At 45.7% G+C, this 27,387-nt stretch overlaps 1 protein-coding gene across 2 annotated transcripts in view; it reads right to left on the bottom strand.

The window, feature by feature from the left end:
* Positions 1–24,670, bottom strand: part of HLF (HLF transcription factor, PAR bZIP family member) — a 63,622-nt gene extending 38,952 nt beyond the window's left edge. For both annotated transcript variants that reach the window (XM_035103832.3, XM_035103833.3), the window contains exons 1-2: positions 24,426–24,670; positions 20,299–20,634 (exon numbers count right to left, since the gene is read on the bottom strand). In XM_035103832.3, coding sequence (XP_034959723.1) covers positions 20,299–20,634; positions 24,426–24,531 — 442 coding nt within the window. In that variant the 5' untranslated portion in view covers positions 24,532–24,670. The remainder of the gene's footprint in view (positions 1–20,298; positions 20,635–24,425) is intronic.
* Positions 24,671–27,387: the final 2,717 nt, after the last annotated feature.

Below are 27,387 nucleotides of genomic sequence, written 5' to 3'. Positions count from 1 at the left end.
GTGTGTGCGTGCGCTATGCAAAAAATCACAATGTAGGGAAAACTGTGAAGCCAGCCAGTGCATCTATGTAGCTCCATCCTCATTTCAGACATTGTGATATATCAGTATACCGAGATGTTTAGCTGGTGATATATCACAATGTTGAAAACCAAGTACAGTTGTACCTCGGAAATCGAATCCCTTGCGACTCAAATGGCTCCCGAACGCCGCAAACCCGGAAGTGAGTGTTCCGGTTTGCAAACGTTCTTTGGAACCCGAACATCCAACATGGCTTACATGGCTTCTGATTGGCTGCAGGAGATTCCTGCAGCCAATTGGAAGCCGCATCTTGGTTTCTATCCAACGTTTTGGAAGTCAAAAGGACTTCCGGAATGGATTCTGTTCGACTTCCGAGGTACGATTGTATTGCCCAGCCTTATTCTCAGGACTCCTGACAAACAATAGTTTCCATGATTCTCTGGGGGAAAGCCATGGTGGTTTAAAGTGGTGTCATATTGTTTTCAATGTATGTTGTGAATGTGGCCATTATTAATTCAGCACAATCACCCTATATGCTAATAGCAGATATCACATCTCCACGGTAAGTGCTGATCTTCACGAAGCCAAAATGGCACCATCTACACCAGGCATCCCCAAACTTCGGCCCTCCAGATGTTTTGGACTACAATTCCCACCATCCCTGACCACTGGTCCTGTTAGCTAGGGATGATGGGAGTTGTAGTCCCAAAACATCTGGAGTGCCACAGTTTGGGGACGCCTGATCTACACAGAAGAGAAGAGGTATCAGAAGACTTGGGGGAATCTTGGAGTTAGAATAAGTACAAAAAAAAGCTTGGGGGGATGCACAGGGAGCAGAACCCCCCCCCAAAAAAAACCACTCCATGGGAGATTGATGCACGCTCAGTTGCCATTGCAAGCTGACATCTATGCATGCCTCTCTGAAATGAAGAGTTCTTGCATATTTCCTATTCATTTCTCTCTGTGTTGTTGTTGTTGTTTTGCAGGGGGTGTGGTTGTTCTGCACCAGTCAATTCCAGTGACTTGTGCCAAAAAGGTACCTCAAACGAGTCTACTCTGGAGCAAGCAGACTGAGGGGGCATGCACATGTTTATAATTCAACAAACACACACACACACACACACAGTAACCGTTGCCATTTCCCCTCCCCCCCAAAAAAACATTTAAGGGCAAATATGATTAATTACAATTTTACGGCAAATATTACGCCTCAACCTTCTAAGTCAAAAAAGGATGTGTTTCTCTCCCTCCCTCCTCCAGTCTTTCTGAGCTTGTGCATTCAGCAGTTTCCCTTCACTTGCCCCAGGAGAATCTATTTTTAAATTTGCCTAAATGTATTCTACATCTCCATTTGATCTAAACTGCAGCTTCTCGCAAACCAGAGAGGGAGGAAGGGAAGGGAAGGAGCAAGGAAATCTTTATTCTTTTCTCTCCCTCCACCCCAATCTCGATCTGCACAATATATAGCACCCGGACTTCGGCTGAACTTTCCCATTCTGCCCTGCATTTCACTCCAAGGCTGGTCACGGCAGGGACACGGGCTAAGGGATATGCCTTGCTCTGCGCTGTTCCAGATAAAGTCATGCTCCGCAAAGCATTCTGCCATGTGCCTCGAGCACATGGTGGTTCAGGCTACAAACCAACGTTGCTGTTGTTTTTCTCCTCCTTCCTCCGATGTGAAAAGGCAGAGCTCTAGAAAAAGACCTTCTTGACAGATTAGCCACCTCTCCTCCTGCACGACCCATGTGCGGAGGCCAAGGATAAGGGAGTTTGTAGCAAAATGACCCTCTCCAACCTGCACACTCATGAAAGCAGCACACAGCTCTGGAGCAGTGTTAGAAACTCAGATATATAAGCTAGATGCCAAACGGCTCCTTAAACCATGGTTACAGTCGCCAAAAAGAAATGTCTAGTTGCCATTTTTGGACAAGACGGCTCCCAAGTCTTATTTTTCAAAGGACGGACTGACCGTGACGTCGGGCTAGTTCACATGACAACCTTGAGCTAGGTTAAGAACTTTGAGAATTTAAGGAAGAAAAGTCACTTAATCCAGGGACAGTCAACATAGATAATGGCCACTTCTGATGGAGGCTGCTTCTGCTCGGGCTCCACAAAAAAAGAAAGAAAGGAATTTGGTACCAGAAATGCAGCAAGCATCAGATAGTGCACCACATGTGGCGCTGTGGCCTAAACCACTGAGCCTCTTGGGCTTGTTGATTGGAAGGTCGGCGGTTCGAATCCGCACAACGGGGTGAGCTCCTATCGCTCTGTCCCAGCTCCTGCCAACCTAGCAGTTTGAAAGCACACCAGTGCAAGTAGATAAATACTTTCCGCTGCAACGGAAAGGTAAATGGTGTTTCCATGCGCTCTGGTACTCGTCACAGTGTTCCATGTGCCAGAAGCGGTTTAGTCATGCTGGCCACATGACCCGGAAAGCTGTCTGTGGACAAACGCTGGCTCCCTCAGCCTGAAAGCGAGATGAGCACTGCAACACCATAGTCACCTTTGACTGGACTTAACCTTCCAGGGGTCTTTACCTTTTGTTTTTTACGATGTTGTACCTTTACATGGTAAGCCTGTCATTGGATACAGGACAGTAAAGGAATCTGAAGAAGGCAGGGTGATCATAGAGGACTCTTTGGGCCTATGTGATTATCCCTGAACAGAATGAGTAAGGCCAGACTGAGCCCTTAGAGAACAGTCCTTGGAGAACAGCTGTGGGAAACCTACTCCGTCAGAGTGGACAGTACTGGCCTACATGGAGAAACAGTCTGACCTAGTGACCATTGGCCATGATGCTGATGGGAGTTGAGTCCAGCAACATCTCTGCAGAGCCCCACAAGCTCCCCAGCCCGGCTGTATGGTTAACAAGTTTTACGCTGGGTATTCAGAATAACTCTCCTATCTTTTCAGTGAAGTCACATAGGACAGTAGATGGGAAGCTACCCTAATACCAGGTCAATCTGTTTCTCCATGTTCTGTCTACTCTGACTGGAAGCTGCACTTCAAGGTGTTTTCATCTGCCAGGGACTGAACCTGGGATCCTTGGGCATTAAAGGAACTGCTCTACCAGTGAACTATTGTCCTTCCCTACCCAGAGGAAAGTACAGTGGAACTTCGGTTTGCGACCGCCTCTGTTTACGATGAATTCGGAGAGTGACCGCCGTGGACCCGGAAGTATTTACATCCGGGTTCCGCGCGCGCAGGTGAGCAGAAGCGATCTGCGCAGCTCGCGCATGCACAGAAGCGTGCCTTCAGCGAGCGACGAACTTGGGGATCCGGGACGGATCGTCGACGTAAACTGAGGTACCACTGTATTCAACGTAGCGCTAAGCAGGTCTTTACACCGGCACAAGCATTTCTGCTTGCCGGATGAAACCATTAGTATGAGCAAGAGTAACAGACCAGTATACTTCCTCCACAAAAGCAGCTTACAATCCTTGGCTTAGCATTGCATCTGAAAGCGGACAGTGGTTAGTCTTTTCAAACAGACCACAAACAGAGTAAACTTTTGTTTCACATTTCAATTGTTTTTTTTTTTTTTGGGTGTGTGTGTGTTGTTTATTTAAGGAAGAAACTGCAGAGCCCAGTACACATGCAACAATAAGATAGCATTCATGATTTGTTGCTACTTCTCATCCATAGGAAGGAGCAAAACAGGATTCATTTGTGCATGCATTCACAATAAACGACTTACCACGGTTTACTATGGTAAATGAGCATAGTCAATGATCTTTTAAAAAGTCTTTAGCTAGCTAGAAGCTAATTACATCGTTCAAACAATGATCAACTTCAACAGCTGCTCTTGTACAATGTATCCATAGAGCTTCAATTAAAGCCATCATCCAGCAGAAAATTAAAATAATACCCCCCTTTAAAGTAACTTTCTTCTGTGTAAGACAGGGGTAGGCAACCTAAGGCCCAGGGGCCAGATGCGGCCCAATCGCCTTCTCAATCCGGCCCGCAGACGGTCCGGGAATCAGCGTGTTTTTACATGAGTAGAATGTGTCCTTTTATTTAAAATGCATCTCTGGGTTATTTGTGGGGCAAAGGAATTCGTTCACCCCCCCCCAATATAGTCCGGCCCACCACATGGTCTAACTCTAAAGGATGTTGGACCGGCCCACAGCTGAAAAAGGTTGCTGACTCCTGGTGTAAGACATTCCCTGGCTGCTTGCCCACCTGAGAAGCAATGTGAAAATTACATTTTCTACAAGGTTCCCATTGCAACTATTACATGTTATTTTTGCTGCTATTTGGGGGGAGGGGTGCCTTTTTGAGGAATTGATCATGTTTTTCTGCCATTACATTCTCTTTGATTTTTTAAAACATTATAATGTAGTTTTACTTATGCTCTTAAGTGCGCTACTTGGCAGCATATGAAACGCACTAGGCACATTTTGCACCTGGCTATCTGCCACTTGCGACCTAGTCAAGATGTCCGGGCGCCAGGATAGCACCTGACGTCTCCACTATCTGGAGGTGCATGCCTGGGGATCCTTGGATCCTGACTGTTTTCCCACACTAGCAACACATCCTGTAGAATTCTGTTATATTTTATCTGCACAATCAGAATGAATTTCAGGTACCAAAAAGTCATATTGAGAAATACGACTTTTGAGCCATCTGGCCCCAAAATGGCAATGAGGCATTCTATTTTGGGGACCGTAACCCTGGTTTAAAGACCCATTTGGTACCTAGCTTATATATCTGAGTTTCTAACACTTGGAGCCTTAACAAGGAACTAACAAGTTCAATTGATAATGGCACTAAGGATACGGGCTGAAGATCTGCAGAGACGGCTCTGCTGTTGAATCTCCTGCCATAGGAAGCATCGTACCTAGGGGTGAAGGTCTTTTCTGCTATAGCCCTACAGACCAAGGAACAACCTCACCAAGGAAGCCCACGTATGGAAGCTAACTTAGGAGACCTTTTGTTTTCAGAAAAGCTTTTCCTTGTGGCCACTGAGGCAGTACAGTGGACCGCATCACTTCAGAAGGTGGGTGAGAGGAACACCGCTTTGAAGTCTCTCCTGTTCTTTTTAAAGGTAAAGGTAAAGGGGCTCCTGACCATTAGGTCCAGTCGTGACCTACTCTGGGGTTGCGGTGCTCATCTCGCGTTATTGGCCGAGGGAGCCGGCGTACAGCTTCCAGGTCATGTGGCCAGCATGACAAAGCCACTTCTGGCAAACCAGAGCAGCACATGGAAACGCTGTTTACCTTCCCGCTGTAGCAGTACCTATTTATCTACTTGCACTTTGACGTGCTTTCGAATTGCTACGTCATAGCTGCCAAGTCTCCTGTTTTTTGAGGGGAAACCCCCGTATTATAAACCGTTTCCCGCTGGCAGCCCGGATTGGAAACAATCCCGTAAATCCCCCGGATTTCTTACCTGCCAGGGAGGCTCCATTTTGGGTGCTGGCGCCGCCCGATTTCTGGTGCCCATACATGGGTAGCGCGACACCTGAAGTCACTTCTACGCATTTCCGGACATGCGTAGAAGCAACTTCCGGTGCCATGCTGCTGATGATCCCGCATTTTTCAGCGGGAGACTTGGCAGCTATGTACTAGGTTGGCAGGAGCTGGGACCGAGCAACAGGAGCTCACCCCATCACGGGGATTCGAACCGCCAACCTTCTGATCGGCAAGCCGTAGGCTCTGTGGTTTAACCCACAGCGCCACCCGCACCCTGCCACCCACATGTTTTTTTTTACTCTGTACCAATTCACATGTTTGGTGAGGATTTATAGTGTGACAACCGATACCCCCCCCCCCCGCCTCCATTCTACCACACGCCCTGCTTGGTTTGGTCTGGATTCCATATTTACCATCATCTGTGGTAGTTCCACTGTGGCCTTATACTGAAAGCTCAAATACATTGTTCCTAAAGCAGAGAGTCCTACATGCCCTGAGTGGCCATGGGAACTGGTCCTTGAGAAATTTAGTGGGGCAGAAAACGTCACAAATTTAAACTTGTTTCTGTGGGGCTTGTCAGTTCTTAGCCGCTAGCATGACTCCCCATCATGTCTTCAAAACATATTTCTTGAGGACTAGAAACATTTTTTTAAAAAAAGGAAACACACTACACAAAAGCAACTACACAAAAAGTCCCTCATAGGCACTATGTTTTCTAGCCCCGGAGTACAGTATTTGGCATGTTTTTTATCCAAAAAGCATTAAGGTTGCCTGAGGGCTTGGCTTACAGAGTTTCCTCTGAGAGTGATGTGAACTACACTTCACAATGTTCTGAAAGAATCAGCATTTGTTTGTTTGTTTGTATGTATGACTGTGCACAAAACCTAGAAGAAATGAATTCTGTGCCTGCTCTGGGACACTTCAATTTCATTTTCTTCATTTGTTCCAGGGTGGAGGCCTCCTATTAAAAACAGATGCCAAGGCCCCGAGGTACAGCAAGCCGTGCCTGCACATCTATGCCATCCGTGCGACATACATTTCAAGGGAAGTTTTGAGTCGGCGATCCTTGCCTTTAACCCCCATGCACAATGTGCTAATTCCACCCCAGTGTGTTGCGCATGACTGGCCTAATTCTGCCAAGAAAACTCCTCCAAGTCTCACTGAACTCGTCAGCGGCATTCCGTTCAAATTTGTCGAGCTTTGATCACACAGACCCCGGGTTTTAAGGTGCTACAGGCGCAGCGGGTTTCATCGCCTGCACCTTAAAGTTCAAGGGACGCAGCGGCAGCAGCACACAAGCCGAGTTCCCAAAGCGACCCCCTAAGACGACACGACAGAATGCATGCGCTTCAGGGTACATCAAGGGTATAATTATCTTTTTTTTTTTTTTCAGTTTTGAACATACTTTTTATTAATTTTACAAAATACAAAAAAGCAAAAAAAAAAGGTACATACTTAAACCCCTTTTCCACCTCCTTCCTACCCACCCACATGGGTCCTCCCCTGCCACAGAAGTATCCCATGTATGTGAACAGTCAGAGATGGTCCATTTTATGCTTGGGTTTCTGTCCTCCCCCCCCTCCCCTGACCCCAAAGCCCCCCCCTGCCACCAGGGAGCTCCAGCAAACCAGGGCAGTACGCAGGAGGACATCCATCCAACCATCTATTGTCATACCAAAAAAGAAAAAAAAGAGAAAAATAGAAATAGAAAAAAGGGGGGAAAAAAAAAGAAAGAGCGAAAAAAGAAAAAAGAAAAAACAATACAAAACAAAAAAAAATTTCTTGCATTCATAGTTGTAAAACCATATTTTGTGGGCTTCCCCTCCCCCCCCCTTCCCCGGTTTTCATCCCTTTTTTATCATCTGCAACAGTTTCTTACTTTATAAAAATACACCTTTGCATCTTATACAACTTATAAATCAATTGTTAACATTTTCATCTAATATTCAAATCACTGAGAAATCAAACTCCCATTTTCTCTTCCCGTGCCTAATTTTTTGTTTTTTCTCCCTCTATAAGCCTCCATATTTTCACATTTTCCAAAATCCATTCACTTTTAAAACTATAACTATTCTCAATTTAACCTTACATCCCCGATTGCCGGCTTCCCCCCCCAATCCAGCAAATTCCAAAATCAGCAGACCAGTTATAAACCTGTTAATCCATCCTTAATCACAACATCACTTTCCCTTCACCCCACCCCCTGTTTACAGTCTTTTGTCATCCAGGCCACCATACAGGACCCCTGAATTTCTTCTCTTCTCTGCATATTTTTTCCTTCTTCCCTGTGGGCGTTCTGGAGTTCCAATGATACCAATCGTGCCCCCCTCAAAAGCAGGGCACTCCATCCAACTTTTTGTAGAGTAGAGTCATCATTTTTTTCGTGGTGTGCTTCATTTTGTGTTGAATCATCACAATCCTCATCTTCTTCTTTTCCTTCCCCATCATTGTCATTCTCACATTCATCTTTTTCAGTGTCCAAAGCTTCATCTCCTAAAAAATCATATTCCGCCATCACCTCCTGGAATTTTTCCTGTAACTCTTGCCGTCGTGTCTCCTCTTGACATAACTCTATTCTTGTTTCCCACATTAAGGTCAAAACAGACCGCTGGAACTCAGGGGAACACTTTTTTGTTGACATATTTCAGTCCTGCCAAGGTCAAAACTTGTCACGTGGGGTGGAATATGATCACAGTTTATTTTTCGACTCCATTTTAACAAGCTGGCTGCATTCTTCAAGTCTTATTAACAATAAAGTTCGAACTCACATTTCACATACACTTAAGCCAAAAAAGAGATTCCACAAAGTCCAGAAATACAAAGTGAAGTAAAATTTGACTCATAAATCCTGACAACTCACTGGGTTGTCTGGGCTGCCGGCTCCCGAGTGGAAAGGTTTTTTTTCTTAGGCTGTACCTCTTATTGCAGAGCAGTCATAAACCGCAGTCTCTCTCCCCTTTTCACCCTGCATCAAAGGGGAGATTCTCTTTGATGCCTTTGAGGGATCCTTTGAATTGTAAATCTTCTGTTTATGGCCTCGGGTTTCTATTTACTGTCTCTTTTGTTGCCGTGGGGGGGGGGGGGTGGCTTCCTCTTTTCTCCCCTCTCTCCCAGATCCAAATTGTTTTATAATAATCCAAATCATGAGGTTACTTACAGTCTTTTCCAATCATTTTATTTTCGGAAGAATCCAGCGCTCTCCGCCTTCGGCTTGAAGCTTCTCCCTGCTAGAATAACGTTGCCGCTCAAAATGGCCCCCGCGACTTCTACCCTCCTCGCTCCGGAGCTCTTATTAGAGCTAGCCGAAGAGTTGGGGAGTCCGGATTGGGTCTGTGCCGAGCAAATTGCCCTCGGGACGCCCTTCCCGAGGTTCTAAGGGGCGCAGCGTCGCTCTCGCTGCCCTCCCCACTCCTAGCAGAGACGGGCCGTCTCGGAGACGAGACGAAACCCCGCCGATCGACGCTGGCGCTGAACCCGGAAGCCCCATCAAGGGTATAATTATCAAAGTGACATCACAGCTTTGCCAACAACACAGGCTGGGGAACGGCACGTTCCCAAGCCCAATAATAACTTTTGAGTTTTGCAGTAAAATAATGCAAAATACATTAGAAAGACAGCTGCAGGGCAAATTTTAAAAGCACAGCCAAATGCGGAGTTAGATCTCCTTGCAGACCCCAAACAGATTTCCATACTCCCCTCTAAAGGAAGCGCTCACATCCAAAGGCTTCTTTTTATCATTTTTTTCTCCAAATCCGGATTTTCAGAACCTTGTGTTCACTTTCAGGAGCCAGATTTAGGAAGCAACCCTATACAGACTTAACCTGGGATTAAATCCTATTGATTTACTTCTCTTTTGCACACCTTAAATACATTTTATGGGGTCTATTCGGACATTGTTCTGGAGAGCAGATCAACAGCAAACGACTTCCCAGTTGGAATTTCTGGTCTTCCTTCAAAATGGAAAACAGAGGTTGCAAAACGTCCATTATGTTTATTTAAAGGTAAAGGTAAAGGGACCCCTGACCATTAGGTCCAGTCGTGACCGACTCTGGGGTTGTGCGCTCATCTCGCATTATTGGCTGAGGGAGCCGGTGTACAGCTTCCAGGTCATGTGGCCAGCATGACAAAGCCGCTTCTGGCAAACCAGAGCAGCACATGGAAACGCCGTTTACCTTCCCGCTGTAGCGGTTCCTATTTATCTACTTGCATTTTGACATGCTTTCGAACTGCTAGGTTGGCAGGAACTGGGACCAAGCAACGGGAGCTCACCCCGTCACAGGGATTCGAACCGCCAACCTTCTGATCAGCAAGCCCTAGGCTCAGTGGTTTAGCCCACAGCGCCACCTGAGTGTATTTAGATACACTCAAATTGTTTTATTTAGGAAGAAGGGGTGGGGAATGGGGAGTCAAGAAGCACACTCTTAATTTTATTCCGCCGCTCAGCACAATTCCCTGTGACGGAGGAGCAGCTCTGGGGGTGCTGAATTTGAATTAAGACTCCTCACTGCAGACGCACAACAATATTATCCATGCTTAATGAGGTGGCTGATCATGGCATTGACCGCTTCTGTTGCAGAGTAGGCTCTGCCTTGCCTGGTGGAAGACAGACTCGGCTATAAAGGTGAGACAAGATTTCTTACTTGAAAACAGCAGCCATTATTTGTTAACGGGAGGAGTGAGGAGGGAAGGGGACGGAGAAGTGTAACTCACAACTCCAGAAGGCCACCGAGCTCACCACTGCTTTAGTGGCTTTCCGAACAACAACAACAACAAGAACAACAATTTATTATTTATACCCCGCCCATCTGGCCGGGTCTCCCCCGCCACTCTGGGCGGCTTCCAACACACATCAAAATACTTTAAAATATCACAGACTAAAAACTTCCCTAAACAGGGCTGCCTTTAGGTTTTTTATAAATGTCAGGTACAGTAGTTTTTTTATCTCTCTGACCTCTGATGGGAGTGTGTTCCACAGGTGGGTGCCACTACCGAGAAGGCCTTCTGCCTGGTTCCCTGTAGCTTTGCTTCTCGCAGGGAGGGAACCGCCAGAAGGCCCTCGGCGCTGGATCTCAGTGTCCGGGCTGAATGATGGTGAGACGTTCCTTCAGGTATACAGGACCGAGGCCGTTTAGGGCTTTAAAGGTCAGCACCAACACTTTGAATTGTGCTCGGAAACGTACTGGGACCGGTGTTATGTGGTCCCGGCAGCCGCTCCCAGCCACCAGTCTCAGTACCTGGGTCTTAATTAAAATATGTTACTTATTCTAACAGTTTTGGGCAGCAGTAGCTCTCTAGAACCCTCAGCACAGGTCTTTCCCATTACCTGCTACTGCAGGGAGCTGGAAACTCGTAGCTCTCTGGATGTTGCTGTATTGCAAGTTCCATCATCCTTGCCCATTGGCCATGCCGGCTGCATCTCGTGGGGCCCGACAACATCTGTAGGGCCACAAGTTCCCCATCCCTTTACTGCTAGGTCCTTTTAATTGAAAGCTGCACCCACTGCCTTGCCTCCAGTAAGCAACAGTCGCACTGAGGTCAACAGGGTGCCTCAATGGCACTTCCCCAACAGGCTGCTGTTGTCCTGGGGTAGCTCAGTTGCAGGCCCGGCTCGCCCATTGGCTCTAGTGGTGCGTTGCGCCAGGGCGCCTGGGCGCTGAGGGGGCGCTGAGGGGAGCCCCAGCAAGTGGGGGAGCTGTGTGACGGCCTCCCCTTTCCCTCCGCCAGCCGCGATGCTCAGGGGAGAGCAGGGAGGTAAGCGAGCGTAGCAAGGGCACTAGGACCCTGCTCCGCCCTGCAGGGTCATCCCTCACCCTCGTGGTCCCTTCCACCTCTACAATTCTTTTATAACATATTTTATTAAATTTCCCAAAATTTCGCATAAGGTTCCAATTCATTTTTTTTTGTTCTATCGACTTCCCATCCCATTTTCCATGGTGTTTTTTTTAATTCTATCCCTTTGCTGTACCCTAGCGTCACTGTTTTATTCTTATTTTCTTATGAAATCATTTTTATTTGATTTTACAGATATAAAATTGTAACACTTGAAATGCTCATCCATATACAGAGATAACTCTGAATCTCGACACTTGCCCCCACCCCCTTCATGGGTCCTATTGTTAGCATTTACAACTGCATATTATTCTATCTATGTTTTATATCAATCCAAATTGTCCATAATATTTATTACATTACAAGTGAGATTAAAATTCTGCTAATGTTTTCATCTGCTTGCAATGGTTTCTTAAATAGATTATGAATTTTTCCCATTCTTTTTTAAAGTTTTTGTCCTCTTGTCCAAGAGGACTAGATTCACTGTTTTCTATCATAACCATAAGACAATAATCTCTCATTCTTGATGTTGCTCGTAGTTCAAATCCTGCTTGCAAATTCATCATATTATAATATTTCTTTAAATGGTCTGGAAAAGGCTTCCATTCTTCCATAAAACCAAGTCTATGACTCTAATGACCTCCCACCAGTTCCAGACCAGGGCTGGATTAAGGTTTGTTGAGGCCCAAAGCTACTGAAGGTAATGGGGCCCTTCATATGTCCAACTGTCCTTTGTCAACAACAAATTGTTGCTGTTTTTTGTGCTGAATATATTCCATATGGTAATTTATGGAACTAATAGGTATCTAAATCCATTTGCACATAACAAAATATGTATTTTATCAAAGTAATTGTTGAACTAATCTTATATTTTGGAAATGTACATCCAGGTTTTTTCCCTTAATTTTTTTGGGGCCCCCCAAGAGAGTGGGGCCCTAAGCTATAGCTTGTTTAAAGGTAAAGGTAAAGGGACCCCTGACCATTAGGTCCAGTCGTGACCGACTCTGGGGTTGCGCGCTCATCTCGCATTATTGGCTGAGGGAGCCGGCGTATAGCTTCCAGGTCATGTGGCCAGCATGACAAAGCCGCTTCTGGCAAACCAGAGCAGCACATGGAAACGCCGTTTACCTTCCCGCTGTAGCGGTTCCTATTTATCTACTTGCATTTTGACGTGCTTTCGAACTGTTTAGCTTATACATAAATCCACCACTGCCCCAGACAACATGGCCAGTGGTCAGAGAGGATGGGAACTGCTATCCAACAATGTCCAAAGGACACCACACACTGGCTACCCCTGCGTGCGACCGAACCTCAGGTCCTCTCAACAGAAATTCAGCGCTCTGCCACTGAGCTAGTTTCTACAGTGAGCAGAGCTAAGATTTCCTGAAAGTCAACATCCAGAATCCCAACCCCCCCCAAAAAAATCTCAAAGCTCCTAAGTGCTCCTTGGGTCACTGAGCGGTGAAGAAAATGCACTCTCCATATGCCCCCGAGCCCCTTTCCTTGTTATTAGTCTCGCATGTTGCAGAGCTCAACTGAAAACAACTTTCCTGGACTTAAGCCCTGGTGAGTCAAAGTCAGCCTTGGGCATTGTTCTTTTAGTATGAGAGGAATCCGTGAATATTTAAAAAAAGAAAACCTGCAGCCAGAACAACTTCGCTGAAGGAAAAGTTGATCAGCATGCTTTGAGATTCCCAATGGTGCTGCGTGCAGACAGCTTCAGGAGGGGTGGGGGGGATTGGGACGGGGGTGGGTGGGTTTCGAATGACCAACAACCGAGAGCACAAATCACGCAAATGACTGACCCGTAACAGAGGTTGCAAATTAACTCTGACAGGTGATCATTAAAAAGTTGGCAGTCTCCCGAAACAGCAGAAGATTGCCGTTCTAATCATTCGCCCTCCCCTGTGACACGTCTTGGTGCATGTGACTTGTGTCAGGGAGCTGATTCAAATGTCCAGCAAGGCAACTGGTACAGTCCTCCCAACTCGTTGAGTGGTGCATGGAAGTTGCTTATCTGAATGTTTCTCCCTGTACCTTGAAGGAACAGACATCCCAAATGGGCCTGGCTGGGCCTTTTAGCAAACACCTTTTCTCCCCTTATGTCCGAGGCTCAATTTTACCTAGGCAGTCTTATGCTGCTCAGGACCCCAATACAGTGGTACCTTGGTTCTCAAACTTAATCCGTTCCGGATGTCTGTTCCCAAACCAAAGCGTTCCAAAACCAAGGCACCCTTTCCCATAGAAAGTAATGCAAAACGGATTAATCCGTTCCAGACTTTTAAAAACAATCCCTAAAACAGCAATTTAACATGGATTTTACTATCTAACGAGACCATTGATCCATAAAATGAAAGCAATAAACAATGTACTGCAGTCATGCAATCAATCAATCAGTAGCTGAACTGGGTTCCACACAGTCACAAAAATAAAGCAAAAAGAGCCACAAAAACGCAAAATAAATAGCAAAAACAGACAGTCCTCAGCGCAACACTCAAAACAGAAGTGTGGCACTCAAAATGGAAGTGTGGCACTCAAATCAGAAGCGTAACACTCAAAACAGAAGTGTAGCACTCAAATCAGAAGCATAACACTCAAAACAGAGCATGTTCGGCTTCCGAAAAAGGTACTTCCTTCCAGGTTTGCAGTGTTTGGGTTCCAAGTTGTTTGACTAACAAGGTGTTTGAGAACCTAGGTACCACTGTACCTCAAGGATGACTTTTCCCCACATAAACCAAACCACACCTTGCAATAATCATCTGAAGCCCTTCTGTGTGTGCCCCCCTACAATGAGATGCAGAGGGCGGGCCTTCTCAGTGGTGGCTCCCTGCTTAGGGACTGCTCTCCCCAGGAAGCTCGTCTGGCACCATCATTATGTATCTTTCAGTACCAGGCAAAAATGTTTCTTTTCAGCCACGCCTTGGGTTTTTAATTATCCGTGGCTTCCTTCAGTGTGTGTGATATTTTAGTTCACACACACACACACACCGTATATATATGAAAGTTCTTTTTTAGTTTTTGCTCTGTTTTAGTTCTATATGAGCTTTGATGCATGTTCTGTTATTTGTAAGTCACTCTGAGTTACCTTTTGCACACACACACACACACACACACACACACACACAGCTGAGGGCTAAGCCACATGCTTTTCTAAACATTTTAATCGGCTCTCAGAAACAAACTGTCGAATTTTGGCGACCTTTTCAAATACGCATGCAGATTGAACACACCTTTGAAACAAAGAAGCAATGAGACTTTTCTCCTTCTCTCAAGGGCTGACCTACATAGCACAAGAGGTGAACTTCTGCTGGAGGTTGCGGTAGGCATTTACAGGGTACAATCAACAGGTTGCTCAGCCATTCCTATGCCCACTTATGATCCATTGGAAAAGGTCCCTTTGGTCCAAGGACTGTAGTAGAATCATAGAATCTTAGAGCTGGAAGGAACTCCAAAGGTGATCTCGTCCAACCCCATGCAATGCAGGGATCTCAGCTAAAGCACCCATGACAGATGGCCATCCAACCTCTGCTTAAGAACTTCCAAGGAAGGAGAATCCACCACCTCTCTTGGGAGTCCGTTCCACTGTCGAACAGCTCTTACTGTCAGAAAGTTTCTCCTGATGTCAGTAGGAATCTCCTTTCTTGTAACTTGAAGCCATTGGTTTGAATCTTACCCTCCAGAGCAGTTTGCTCCATCTTCCATGTGACAGCCCTTGAGCTATCTGAAGATGGGCTATCATATCTCCTCTCAGTCTCCTCTTTTCCAAGCTGAACATACCCAGATCCTTCAACTGTTCCTCAAAAGGCTTGGTTTCCAGACCCCTGATCATCTTGGTTGCCCTCCTCTGCACACATTTCAGCTTGTCAACATCCTTCTTAAATTATGGTGCCCAGAATTGGACACAGTATTCCAAGTGTGGTCTGACCAAGCCAGAATAGAGTGGCACTATGACTTCCCTTGATCTAGACACTACACTACTGTTGATGCAGCCTAGACTAGAGTTAGCCTTTTTTTTGCTGCTGCTGCTGCTGCATCACACTGTTGACTCATGTTAAGCTTGTGGTCCACCAAGACCCCTAGATCCTTTTCACATGTGCTGCTAGTAAGCCCAGCTGCAGGAAACCTGGCAATGGAGGTTGAGAATCAGCAAGACCCAGGAACACTTAAGCACATCTGTCCCATTCAGTGATTTCTTCCCAAGCAAATTTGAACTTGGGGGGCATGTAGCCCAGGAAAGCTTAAAAACGTTTTCTATCAACACTCCTTCACACACACAAACTTTTTATTTATACATCTAAAAAAGCATCCCTACTATTAGAGATTGGCAAGAGAAAGTAATTAGCTATATTGATCTGGCCAAATTGACAAATTCGATAAGGGGTGGTTCAAATCAAAAGTTTAATAATAATTGGGAAAAATTTGGAGTATATTTGAAAGAACTTGGGTTTAAAACGAAGATCTTGTAGAATTCCCAAGAGGAAAGTAAATGGAAGCAGTAGGAAAGTTAAAAACTTTGAAGCCAGGGAGAAAGAGAATGGGAAGTCGATATGGAAAAGAAGACATGAATATTGATATTGAAATGAAGATGTAGAAGCTAGGCTGACAAAATATGGTAGAAGATAGGGTAAGTTTTGTTTGAATGTGTATGGTTGTTTATTTGTGTATTTATTTTGTTGGTATCTTAGTTGGATGTTTTGTTTTATATTTATTTTAAATTCAATAAATGTTATTTTAAAATAAAAATTAAAAAAGCAACAATGTGACCCATTCACACTTGGATGGTCCTCTGCCATGCGCATGTGTGGTACAAAACACACATTTTTATTCCAGCCGTGGGGTTGCCACTGCATGACACCGCAAGCAGCCTTTGGAGGCCAATCGAAACTACATAAACAGCAAAGAGCAGCCTTTTCAACTCGAAGTAGCCACTTGGGAGCCATTTCACACATGCGTTCAGATCACTGGTTTACTCAACACTTGACGACACTTAAGTGAAAGTCGTCCATTAGAGTCAACTTCATTTTATCTGTGATGGCACACAAGTCATCAAGCAATGATAGGACATTAGGCCCCTATTTTCAGAAGAACAAAACTAACCACAGGATAAAAACAATGCCAAGTTAGTGGCAGAAGACCCAAGCGCAGTTCTGGCTTTTCACGGACAAGAAACACGGTTTTCTAGGTTCCTCAGGAACCATATTGCACCATATTCCACTCCCAATGCTGGTCATTCTGTTTATTTATCTGGACTTCTTATCTCATGCTTTTGAAAACAGCCTCGGATTTGAAGCCTCTCCCAGGACAGGGGAGAGAGGGGCAGTTCCTGCTCCAGGAAACTGTGTCCGGCTCCAAATAAACACATTTGCGTGCACAATTTTGCCCAACGCACACATTTTTGCAACACGATTTCCCTGAAGATAGTGCTTCAATAACAGATGCATTTATCTGCGCACTTTAACCCATGCTTGTACACATTACTTGCCTGGAGAAAAGACGCCACAAAATTCGGAAAAGTGCGCATTTCGAAGGTAAATTTCAGTTAGTGTATCGTTTCAGAAAGTGAATCCTTACTTCCGAGTAAGGATTTCCTAGGATCGTACTAGAAGGCCCACTATATCCAGTGAAGCTTACTCCCTATCAAGCACATTTTGGACTCCCCCTTAATTTGAAACCACTTCCAGATTGCTTCTCTGTTATAAATGCTCTGAGCCGTTTTGCAATTTTCTTTCAGAACTCGGCAGCCGTTTGCGACACGATGTTCCGAGCTCGCTAAGAGGCTTTTCGAAGTTGTCATGTGAGCACTTCCAGAAGGAAACGTTAGGTGGGGAGGGCAACCTTTCCAGGACGAGGCCATTGACAGGGCCCTGCCAAGGGAAATCCTGCTCACAGATGCCACTCAAGACAGGCCCTATAGATAACCAATCCTTTTACAACAGTTCCATGCAAATTATCTCATAACGCTCCCAGGGCAAATAAGCGCTTGCCAAGAGAACGTAAAGGCAAGGCTGCTTTTCCAAGGGAGAACCAGCAGGTGGGAGGCAGGCCGGCGCAACCCTCTCCCGCTAATACCCACCAATTCCTCTTTGCACATCCTTCCCCTAGCCTAGCACTTTTAACTCGCAGCAGGGCTCGCTTCCAGTTTCGCAGCCCAGCTGCAGAGCAGGGGAGCTGGAGAAGGAAAGATTTCAGAAAAAAAACTTGATGGCGCCTTTATTCCCCCAACGCCATTAACTGTATCAGGAAAAACGCTGGTTAGGAAGCCTTGCTTTTCTCACAACATCAGCTCCCCCCCCCCGCCGCCGCCCCAAATGAGGCCTCACAGTCCCTTGTTTTGGAAATCCAGACTCGTGGCTCCCTCCTCGCAAGCCAGGTCCTTGGCATAATCACAGCAAAAAACAACAACACCTCACTAATATAAGCCCTTGCTGGCGCACGTTGCTGCTGGAGCAGCCAGGTGCTGCTTTGCAGGTTGCAAAAGAAAAAAGGGGGGGAATCCAAGCCAGAAATTTCATATCCTTATCAAGATCCATTAAATCTCAAACCGTGTTTTTTTTTTTTTAATTTTATTTTCTAGGGCTAATGTGCAATAGGAAACTGAATAGCTAGATGACTTTCTCTTATGGAAAGCAAATGAGGACTTGGTTGCTAAAAATACAGCAAGTTCCGCTAGCTTGCAAAAGCCTTACATGGAAGATGCAGGTTTCATGATGTTTTCTGTGTTTGACAGTAGCTACTTTTAGGAGTTCTTTCCCACTGATGGAGAGAACCCATCGTTCAAAAGCCCTTGGGGTGGGGGTGGGGATCTAGAATTTCATCCATTTTAAGTCATGACCAACGGGCCAGTCTCTACGCAAAAGAACAAATGGATGCAAACCTGGCGCCGGAAATGGCAAAGTAAATAAGTAAATAATAGTGGGGGGTGGGGGAGCATATCAGCCTCTCAGGTCACTCCAGAACTGACTTTAGCAGCCATCTTTCAACAAAGAAACTTCAAATGGGGAAAATGCAGCTTGAAACCACAGAATTGCAACTCATCAAGAGAGTTGGTGCCATCCATTTGTTGATCGAATCAAAGGATTTTTATCACATTGTATGTGTCAATTGGCTTACCAATGTTGGGATTTCTGTGTTATAAACAACAACTGGGTCTGGGTTTTGTTTTTTGTTTTAATAATAATAATAATAAATTTATTATTTATACCCCGCCCATCTGGCTGGGTTTCCCCAGCCACTCTGGGCGGCTTCCAACAGAAGTATTAAAATACAATAAATTTGGAAGAAACGCAATTCTCACAGCCTGTCCTTTTCTGCATTTCATTTCCTGCTCGCTTCAGTTGCATTTCTCTCCCACCCCCTTGACCCTAGAAACAACCATGAATGCATATGTATGTATTTGCAACTGAGGATAACACTTAATAACATTTGATGAAGGGAACTGCGGTCCACAAAAGCTCGCGCCGTAATAAAACTACAAACTGTCTGTTGCAGCAAAAACAGCAGTTTTTAAATCTGGAGGGCCATGTCTGAATGGGAATTGGAACCCCTTGTGTGCTTCCTGGACTAAAGCACAGTATGTTTCCAAGCACAATTCAAAGTGTTGGCGCTGACCTTTAAAGCCTTAAACAGCCTTGGCTCAGTATACCTGAAGGAGTGTCTCCACCCCCATAGTTCAGCCCAGACACAGAGGTCCAGCTCTGAGGGGCTTCTGGCGGTTCCCTCACTGCAAGGAGGTTGCAGGGAACCAGGCAGAGGGCCTTCTCGGTGGTGGTGCCTGCCCTGTGGAATGCTCTCCCACCAGATGTCAAGGAAATAAACAATTACCTGGCTTTTAGAAGACATCTGAAGGCAGCCCTGTACAGGTAAACTTTTTAATGTGTGATTTCAGGGCTTGTTTTCAGCTGGAACTCACTGGAACTCAGTTCCGGCACCTCTCAGGTGGGTACCGCGGCCATTATAGACAAATAAGGGAGGCATTCATGGTGAGTTCTAGCACCTCTTTTTCTAGAAAAATAGCACCGTGTGATGTTTTATAGTCAACCCTTGGTTGTCGAACGGCAGACGGTTCGACTTCCGAAATGTTCGACAACCGAGGCGCGGCTTCTGATTGGCTGCAAGAGCTTCTTGCACTCAAGAGGAAGCTGCGTTGGACGTTCGGGTTCCGAAAAACGTTCAAAAACCGGAGCATTTATTTCCGGCTTTTCGGGGTTCGGGAGCCGAAACGCACGATAACGGAGGAGTTCAGGAACTGAGGTTTGGCTGTATTATGTTTTTATATATGTTGGAAGCCGCCCAGGATATTGCTATTGTTACTATTGTTATTTTATAAAGGTTACTGAGAAGGCACGGGAAGGGAGCTGCTGGAAAAGCAAACCTTGTTGCTAGCAACATACAAACTGGCCACAGAAATAAACCTCCTTGTATAAGCTGGAACTTCATTCCAAAATAAGTACAGTGGTGCCTCGCGAGACGAATTTAATTCGTTCCACGGGTCTTTTCTTATAACGAAAAATTCGTCTAGCGAATCCCATAGGAATGCATTGAAATTTTTTTGATTTTTTTTTGCCCATAGGAACGCATTAATTGAATTTCAATGCATTCCTATGGGAAACCGCGAATCGCTAGACGAATTTTTCGTAAAACGAATTCATCTAGCGAGGCAACCTCCGCTCGAAAAAACCTTTCGTTAAGCAGAAATCTTGTTAAGCAGGGCATTCGTTAAGCGAGGCACCACTGTAAGTTCATGATCAGGGTATGTGCAAGGTGTTTTTTCCTGCCGGAACTCGCCAGAACTCTTTTTCTAGAAAAATAGCACTGGTTGTGTGGAATTAACGATGAATGGGTGGGGTGTGGGGACGTATGACACTCGCAAGGGGTGGGAAGAAAAAGCTCTAGGAGGGGGGTTGGTGGTTGAGGCACAACAGCCCCTAGTGTGTATGTATGCACGCGCGCGCACACACACACACACACACACGCACACACATTCATTCTGTTTGTTTGCACTCGAGTCTCCCCAACAAAGCTCCTACAGCTGATTTACCTGGCCTGACTGGACTCTGCATGCAGTTCTGAGAAACCATGGAAGGGTGGGCCGATGTGGATGCTCTGCTGCTGAGGTCCATGACGGAAGGTGATGCTGAGGTAGATTGCTGAAGAGCTGGTTGGTGAGGGCTGTGGTCGTGCTGGGCCGGGCTGGGCGGAATGCCGTTCTCCGAGAGAAACTCTTCCAGGTCCATGTATTCCAATTGGAAAGTGTCGCCATCGTAGGGAAGCGTCTTGTCCCATAATGTAGGACCCAGGAAAGCGGACTGTGGGACCATGGCATTGGTATTGTCCTCATCCAGCTTTTTCTCTTTGTCTTTTTCTTTATAAAACGCTGAAAAGGGAGAGAGGGGGGGCAGGGAGGGGGCGAAAAGTCAGTACGTCCACAGAGGAATTGGTTCTAATCTTGCTTTATAGGAAACCGACAACAGCCAACCCTAAGAGTCAGTCCCCCTGCAATTATGACTCTCTCCGTATGGCAAGCTCTACGTTTTGGTATAGGGTTTTTGAAGGGCCTGGGATAAATTATTTTCGACTCGTTAAATATATGCAGGGTTTCTGCCTCTGTTTCTAATTAGCAATTCATCTGTACACTTGGCTTCGAGCAAGCGTTCAGATCCAGACAACACTCTGAGGTTTCATCAGAGCGTTCGTAGCAGAAGACAGAATTGGAGGCGGGGAAAGGGGGAAGCGGGAGAGAGAGAGATGATAGAATCGTAGAATCGGAAGGGACACCAAGGGTCATCTAGTCCAACCCCCCGCAGTGCAGGAAACTTGAGGGAGGGAGAGATTAGAACAAGTGTTGCCTAAAAGGACATGCCCCACAAGTTGAGAGTGTCATTTTAGAAGATGAAACTTAATTTTTGCCAATTTTTTCAATGAGGGGCGGTCTTAAAATGTTGTGTGTGTGTGTGTGTGTGTGTGTGTGTGTGTGTGTGTGTGTCTGAGAGAGAGAGAGGAAGTCAAACCTGCTATTTTTGTGATTGGGCAACACCTCGCTTTGCAACACTACATTGAATTAACAAACACATAAACTGCTCTCGGGAAAACCAAAGAGTTTTTATTTTACCTTCTGAAAATGCCAGGTAATGCTAAATGATATAACAACAACAACAACAACAACAACAACAACAACAACAACAACAACAACAACTGCAAGTATGTGACAATCCTTTTTAGTGATTTCCATGCAATTTTACACACATTTTCCTTCCCAAGCAAAACTAAATTGTATTCATTTCACCAAAACATCTTCTGAATTCCCAAGTCATGTTACAACTTTTTAACACCCCTCGTTTGGGGAATCTGAAAGTTGAAAAATCCAACACGCCCTTACTCTGCATGCAAGTTCTCTTGCACAAAGCCCACTGAGATGAATCAGAGCAATACGAGAGCTGTTCTCGCAGGGTTCCTATTCATCCCAATAGGGCTTTAACAGGAGAACTTCCCGAGAGTCAAACTTTTAAAGGAAAAGTTTGATCCCTACCCCGCCCCTCTCAAAAACCTTGCCTGGCCCTTAAGCAGAAGAACGACGTGTATTCTTTTCTGTTTTACAAAGTTGCTATAGCTCACAAGACCAAGAGCCATATCACAGTCTCATTGATTGATACAAATAAATATAATAGCCTTTATCGTCCACAAGAAAGCAGAGTTAACAACTAGAATGTCCTGGTGATTAAAAGCACACAGCACACGAGCAGAAGTGGTCTTTGATTGCAAAGATCTAAATGAGCAAACAAAAGGTCATTTAATGTGGAAGTAAATTGTGTGGTTTAAATGAATCTTTCCCAACAAAAAACGGTGGTCACTGTTCTGCATAGGATGTTCCCACAAATTACTCATTGGTCTCTCTTGGTTTTTAACTAAGCTGCTTTAGCGGCAAGAACAGAGAGCTGGAAAGGCAAGACTGAAGTTCCCCACTTCTCTATGTACCATTGTCCTGATCAATTCTTCCCCATACCCCAAAACATTTGGGTGTTAGTTGGGGGGGGGTTGTTGTTGCGTTTTTTGCTTGAAGCCAAGAATGCATATGAACTATTTGCCCCTTAGGACTGAAGAATACTGGTACTTTAGGACTAACAGCTGCCATAATTTAGGTTTTCACTGGGAAAGTGGCAGTGGGGAAAGGGAGATGGTCAACACACCCATTCTTTCCACTACTCAGAGTAAAGCCACTGGAGTCAGTGTAGCACAGCGGCTGGAGTTTCAGACTAGGACCTGGAAGACCAGGATACAAGTCCCCGCTTGGCCATCAAGTTCACTGGGTGAGCTCGGGCCAGTAACCGCCTCTCAACCTAACCTACCTCACAGGGTTGTTGCAGGGAATAAATCAGGGGGGAACCATGTACACCACCTTGAGCTTTCCCAGAGGAAAACATATATAAAAACAAATAAATTCACTGCGTCCCACAGCTGTGTTTCGGTATAGAAAGAAGAGGGCGCTAATCAAGGATTTCCAACATATCTTGTAGCTCAGTCTTGACTTCCACATAAACTGGGTTTAAGATTGAGATGCATAAAAAGAGATTTCCTGTCATTATGCTGGATAAAAAAGGCCCAAAGATTCAAATAAACAGAGTTACACATCTACTCAGACATATGCTCTGTTGCATTCAATGGGGCTTACTCCCTGGTGGGTAGAGGATCCTATAGACAGGCTAGACTGCAGCCATATATGTTTCTAGGATTTAGGGAAAGATCAGCTGTCCACAATTGACCGTTTATAATTTGCCATGATCTTGGATTAATTTTGAACTTTCTTCCAGATATGCTTCATCTGGAAAAATCATTATAATCTCTGTGTCCTTTTCTTATTTATGGATTTCGTGCATTGCTGCGTGTCACTCACAAGACTGAATGCTACAGGTCCACGCACACTTATTTGGGAGTAAGTCCCACTGAACGAAGTGTGACTTGCTCTAAAGGAAGCATGCCTTGGATCAGCCTGGGCAGCCAATACTCAAATATCACAGGCGGTATATGAAGCTGTCTAGAAAACTACAGGGAAATACTGAGTGCTGTGCAGTCTACAACAGCTAACAAGCCCCACTGCTGTGGACAAAAACACCACAAATACTCACACAAAAGATGTAGAATAAGTCTTTGCTAACATATTTACAAAAACCTCTTGCAGCTTTTGAGTGTAAAGAGGTATTTGGTAAGGGCTCAGTTTTGCTTACGTGCAAATCCAGAAACATAACTGAAATACATTTTGCGTACCTTCCTCTCTCTAAATTTTAAAAATAATAATAGTCTAACGCATAAATCCATTCTCCCGTATGAGAGAAAGACTGAATTTTTAATAGCTGTAATTCTAGGCATGCACTTCCTTGGAACTCAGGTCCACAGAAATCAAAGGTTAAGACTTCCAAGAAAACTGAGGGCAGGAGCTGACTGATATCTAAAACCATTAAGACGCCAGCACCTTAACTTCCCATTTAAATCACCTTCAGAAGTAGTGTTCCAAGTGTGCTTTACAGACAAACAAGGAGAATAATAAAAAAGCAATCAAAATAGTAATCAGCTGGCTTACTCTTTAACTACACATGCCATAGTAAATAAAATTAAAGTCCAACCCTATGCATGTTTCTATTACAGTAACCCCACGGTTACAGCACAAGCCTAAGGCATAGGCTCTGGCTGCGCAATTCTAAAAACACTTCCTTGGGAGTAAGCGCCCCTAGACCCCAGTAGAAGCATGCTGAGGGGTTCCAGCTAAGCAAAACTCAGCAGTATTTCCCTGAGAGTAAGCACGGCGCCTTTCAACAAGAGCTCACTCCCAAGCAACGGAGTTGTAGGATCCGCAACCTAAAGGAAAGCGCTCCGGCTCCTGCCCGGGGCGCACAGCGGACGCACCGCGCTCTGCATTGATGCGCAAACTTAATGTGGGCTTTTGCGCGTTTGCACGAAATGCGCTTTTGTGCGCTGCTGCTGCTTAGCCAGAAGGCAGTCTTTTAAATATCTTTGCGGGCTGAAGCGTGTGTGTATGTGTGTGTATATTTATATATTGGTCCGGAGGAGAGGAGAGGAGAGAAAGAAGCAAGCAAGCGGGATAAAGCGGGGGGGGGACCCAAAACCACTACCCCAGACTTTATTTCCCTTGGCACCGCTCCCCATTTCTCTCACCGTCTTCATGCTGCAGCGGTAGCTTGAGCGGGTTTTCCAGCAGAGATTTCAGCACCCCGTAGGTTGGAGGTAGGAAAGTTGGATTCAGAGGCAGAGGTCGAGCCATGGTCCTGATCTCTCTCTCGCGCTGCCCCAAAATTATTATTTTTTAAACCAAGAAAAAGAAAAAGGAGGGAGGACAGGAGGGCGGGCGTGGGTGGGAAATCCCAAATTAGGAGGTAAAAGGAAGAGAATGGGAGGGAGGGGGGAGAGAAAAAAAACCCCACTGCTAATAATTTTTCTGAAAAATAAAAATAAAAATCATCAAGGGTTCCTCCTTTTGGCGAAGTTCTAGCCGGCTCCAGACGCTCCGAGGGAATGGGGACGTCCTTTTGCTCGCTTGATCCCCTTTTGCATCAACAACAACAGAGGCAGCAGGAGGAGGGGAGTAAAGGGGGGTGGGGGAGAGAAAGAGGAAAGAAAAGAAAGAAAAGGAGAGAGGCAACCCTGACAGCCAGCCAGGCAGCCAGGCAGCCAACCAACCAAGCCGCCCTTTCTGGCTCGCTCGCTCCGCCCAGACCGTGGAGCTGCCGGGGGGCCGCCTGCGCCGCGCTCAGAGCAGTTGGCTGTCCATGTGCGTACGCCGACGAGCGTGACGCCCAAGGGCGGCCCTGCGCCCAGGGAGGCGGGGTCCGGGAGGGGCCGGCCAGATCTCCGCCCCAGCCCGCGATCGGATCCTGCCTATCCACCGCCGCCTCCGCCTCCGCCTCCGCCTCCGCCTCCATCCCGGTTGCTCTTCTCCGGCGCTTTGCTCCTCTTCTGCGCCGGAAAAGCGGCGGGAGAAAGGATGAGCGAGAAAAGACTTTTAAAGGCTGCATCCAGAGGAAGGGAAAGGATGGGGAAGGGAAAGGTGAAATTCGTTCCGGAGCGCCTGTTTTGCAAGATGCACTTCTGGAATCATAGAACTGTAGAGTTGGAAGGGAAACGTGGGTCTCCAGCTGTTTCTCTTTCTTTTTCTTTTTGGACTACAGTTCCCATCATCCCTGGCCACTGGTCCTGCTAGCTAGGGATGATGGGAGTTGCAGTCTAACAACAGCTGGAGACCCAAATTTGGGAAACGCTTAATTCTAATCCAACTACATAGCAGAATCGAACCTAGAGCCTTGGTGTTATCAGCACCATGCTCTGACCAGCTGAGCTACCGGTATGCAAGCTTTCTTCTTGGTTGCCCAGTTACAGCTCCATTTCCAAAAATAAAAAAAAATCGTGTGAGAACACCACATGAGCATGAATAAATGCCGCAGATACAACTGCAGTTTAAAAGAGGCAACGTCAGGAAGGCTGTTCAGAAGTTGGTGTCCTCAGGCCAAGTTCTTGCCTGAGGGGAAAGGATGATTAGCCATCATTGTATTTGTTTGCTTGCTTCTTTGGTTGGTCTCAGGGCGATTCACAGAAAGAGTCTTGGGAGACTGCAGTGGGCTATTCTTCCTTGTGCGTGCCCCCTCCCACAACTCGCTGGCAAAGTGCTGGTTCCCTAGCTCAGTACAGTGATACCAATCCCACCAACATGTATTTCTCCAATGAAAATTTTGTTTAGTCATCTTAGTCGTGTTTGACTCTCCGTGACCCCATGAACCAGAGCATGCCTTGGAAACTCTTGCTTTCTTCTCAAAGCTTTTCTCTTTTTTTATGTCCATGGTGTTTTCTTGGCAAAATACTGGAGTGGTTTGCCAATTCCTTCTCCAGGTGGATCACATTTAGTCTAAACTCTCGGCTATGACCTGCCTGTCTTGGGTGGCCCTGCACGGCATAGCTCATAGCTTCTTGGAGTTATTCAAGTCCCTTCGCCACAACATGGCAGTGGTCCATGAAGGGACTGATGAAAATAGGGATGTCCTATTCAACAACAACAATTTTACTATTTATATCTCTCCCATCTGACTGGGTTCCCCCAGCCACTCTGGACAGCTTCCAACATATACAGTATGAAAACATAACAAAACATTAACCTTTTTAAAAAAACAAAACACTTCTGTATACAGGACTGACTTCAGAGGTCTCCTAAAGGTTGTACTTATCTCTTTGGCTTGGGGTACACATAACTCCATACCCTCCAACATTTTTCCGATGAAAATAGGGGCGCCCTAAGGGAAAGCAGGACATTCTGGGATCAAATCAGAAACTGGGACGGCTTCTGTAAATCTGAGACTGTCCCTGAAAAATATGGTAGGGACACTTGGAGAGTCTGTGATACAAAAACATTGTGGGTAATGCAGATGGAGGTGTCATAGTCTTTTTCTAGCTGCCTGAAAGTGTCCCAGGTTCAGCCACATCATGAAGTTGTTCAGCCATCGCTGCATCTTGATTGGCGCCTTCCACTCACATGCAACAAGGGTCAATGTGCAAAATCGTGATTCATGGGTGACAGTTTCCAGGGACGCTGTGGGAACATTGGTTGGTATTGCCACATTAGCTTTGATTTCTGCAGCTGCTAATGAGCTGTGGGTTCTGCTGTTGGGCGTGCATTGATGGAATTGCACCTGTGTCGTACCAATGCTAGCAGGGGCAGAATATCATCCATCAGCATGGCAGGACCACAGGATCAGTCTTAAGGATCATCTCTTAAGGATTTATGGGGTCTTCTTCAGCTGCAGACTTAACACACCTACTGTGCTACAGTGTTTTCCCTGTGCATATAAAAAATCTCAAGATTTAAAAGTATGCAGCAGGTATTTTAGAGACAGAGGATGATTGCTGGTGCTAATGATACTCAGAGTAGAACCACTGAATTAAATGCACTCAGCCTGGACAGCTCAGTTGGTTAGAGTGTGGTGCTTCTAATGCCAAGGTTGAATGTTCAATCCCCGTATGGGACAACTGCATAGGTTGGACTAGATAATTCTCAATGTCCCTTTCAACTCTATTATTTTAATTTTATTGAGCTCAGTTGGTCTATTCTGACTATGACTTGATTGTATATCAC

This window comes from Zootoca vivipara, chromosome 2 (assembly GCF_965207765.1).
Source record: "Zootoca vivipara chromosome 2, rZooViv2.hap1.1, whole genome shotgun sequence".
Lineage (NCBI taxonomy): Eukaryota > Metazoa > Chordata > Lepidosauria > Squamata > Lacertidae > Zootoca > Zootoca vivipara.
Note: the sequence above shows the minus strand (reverse complement) of the source record. Positions and strands in the feature narration are given on the sequence as shown.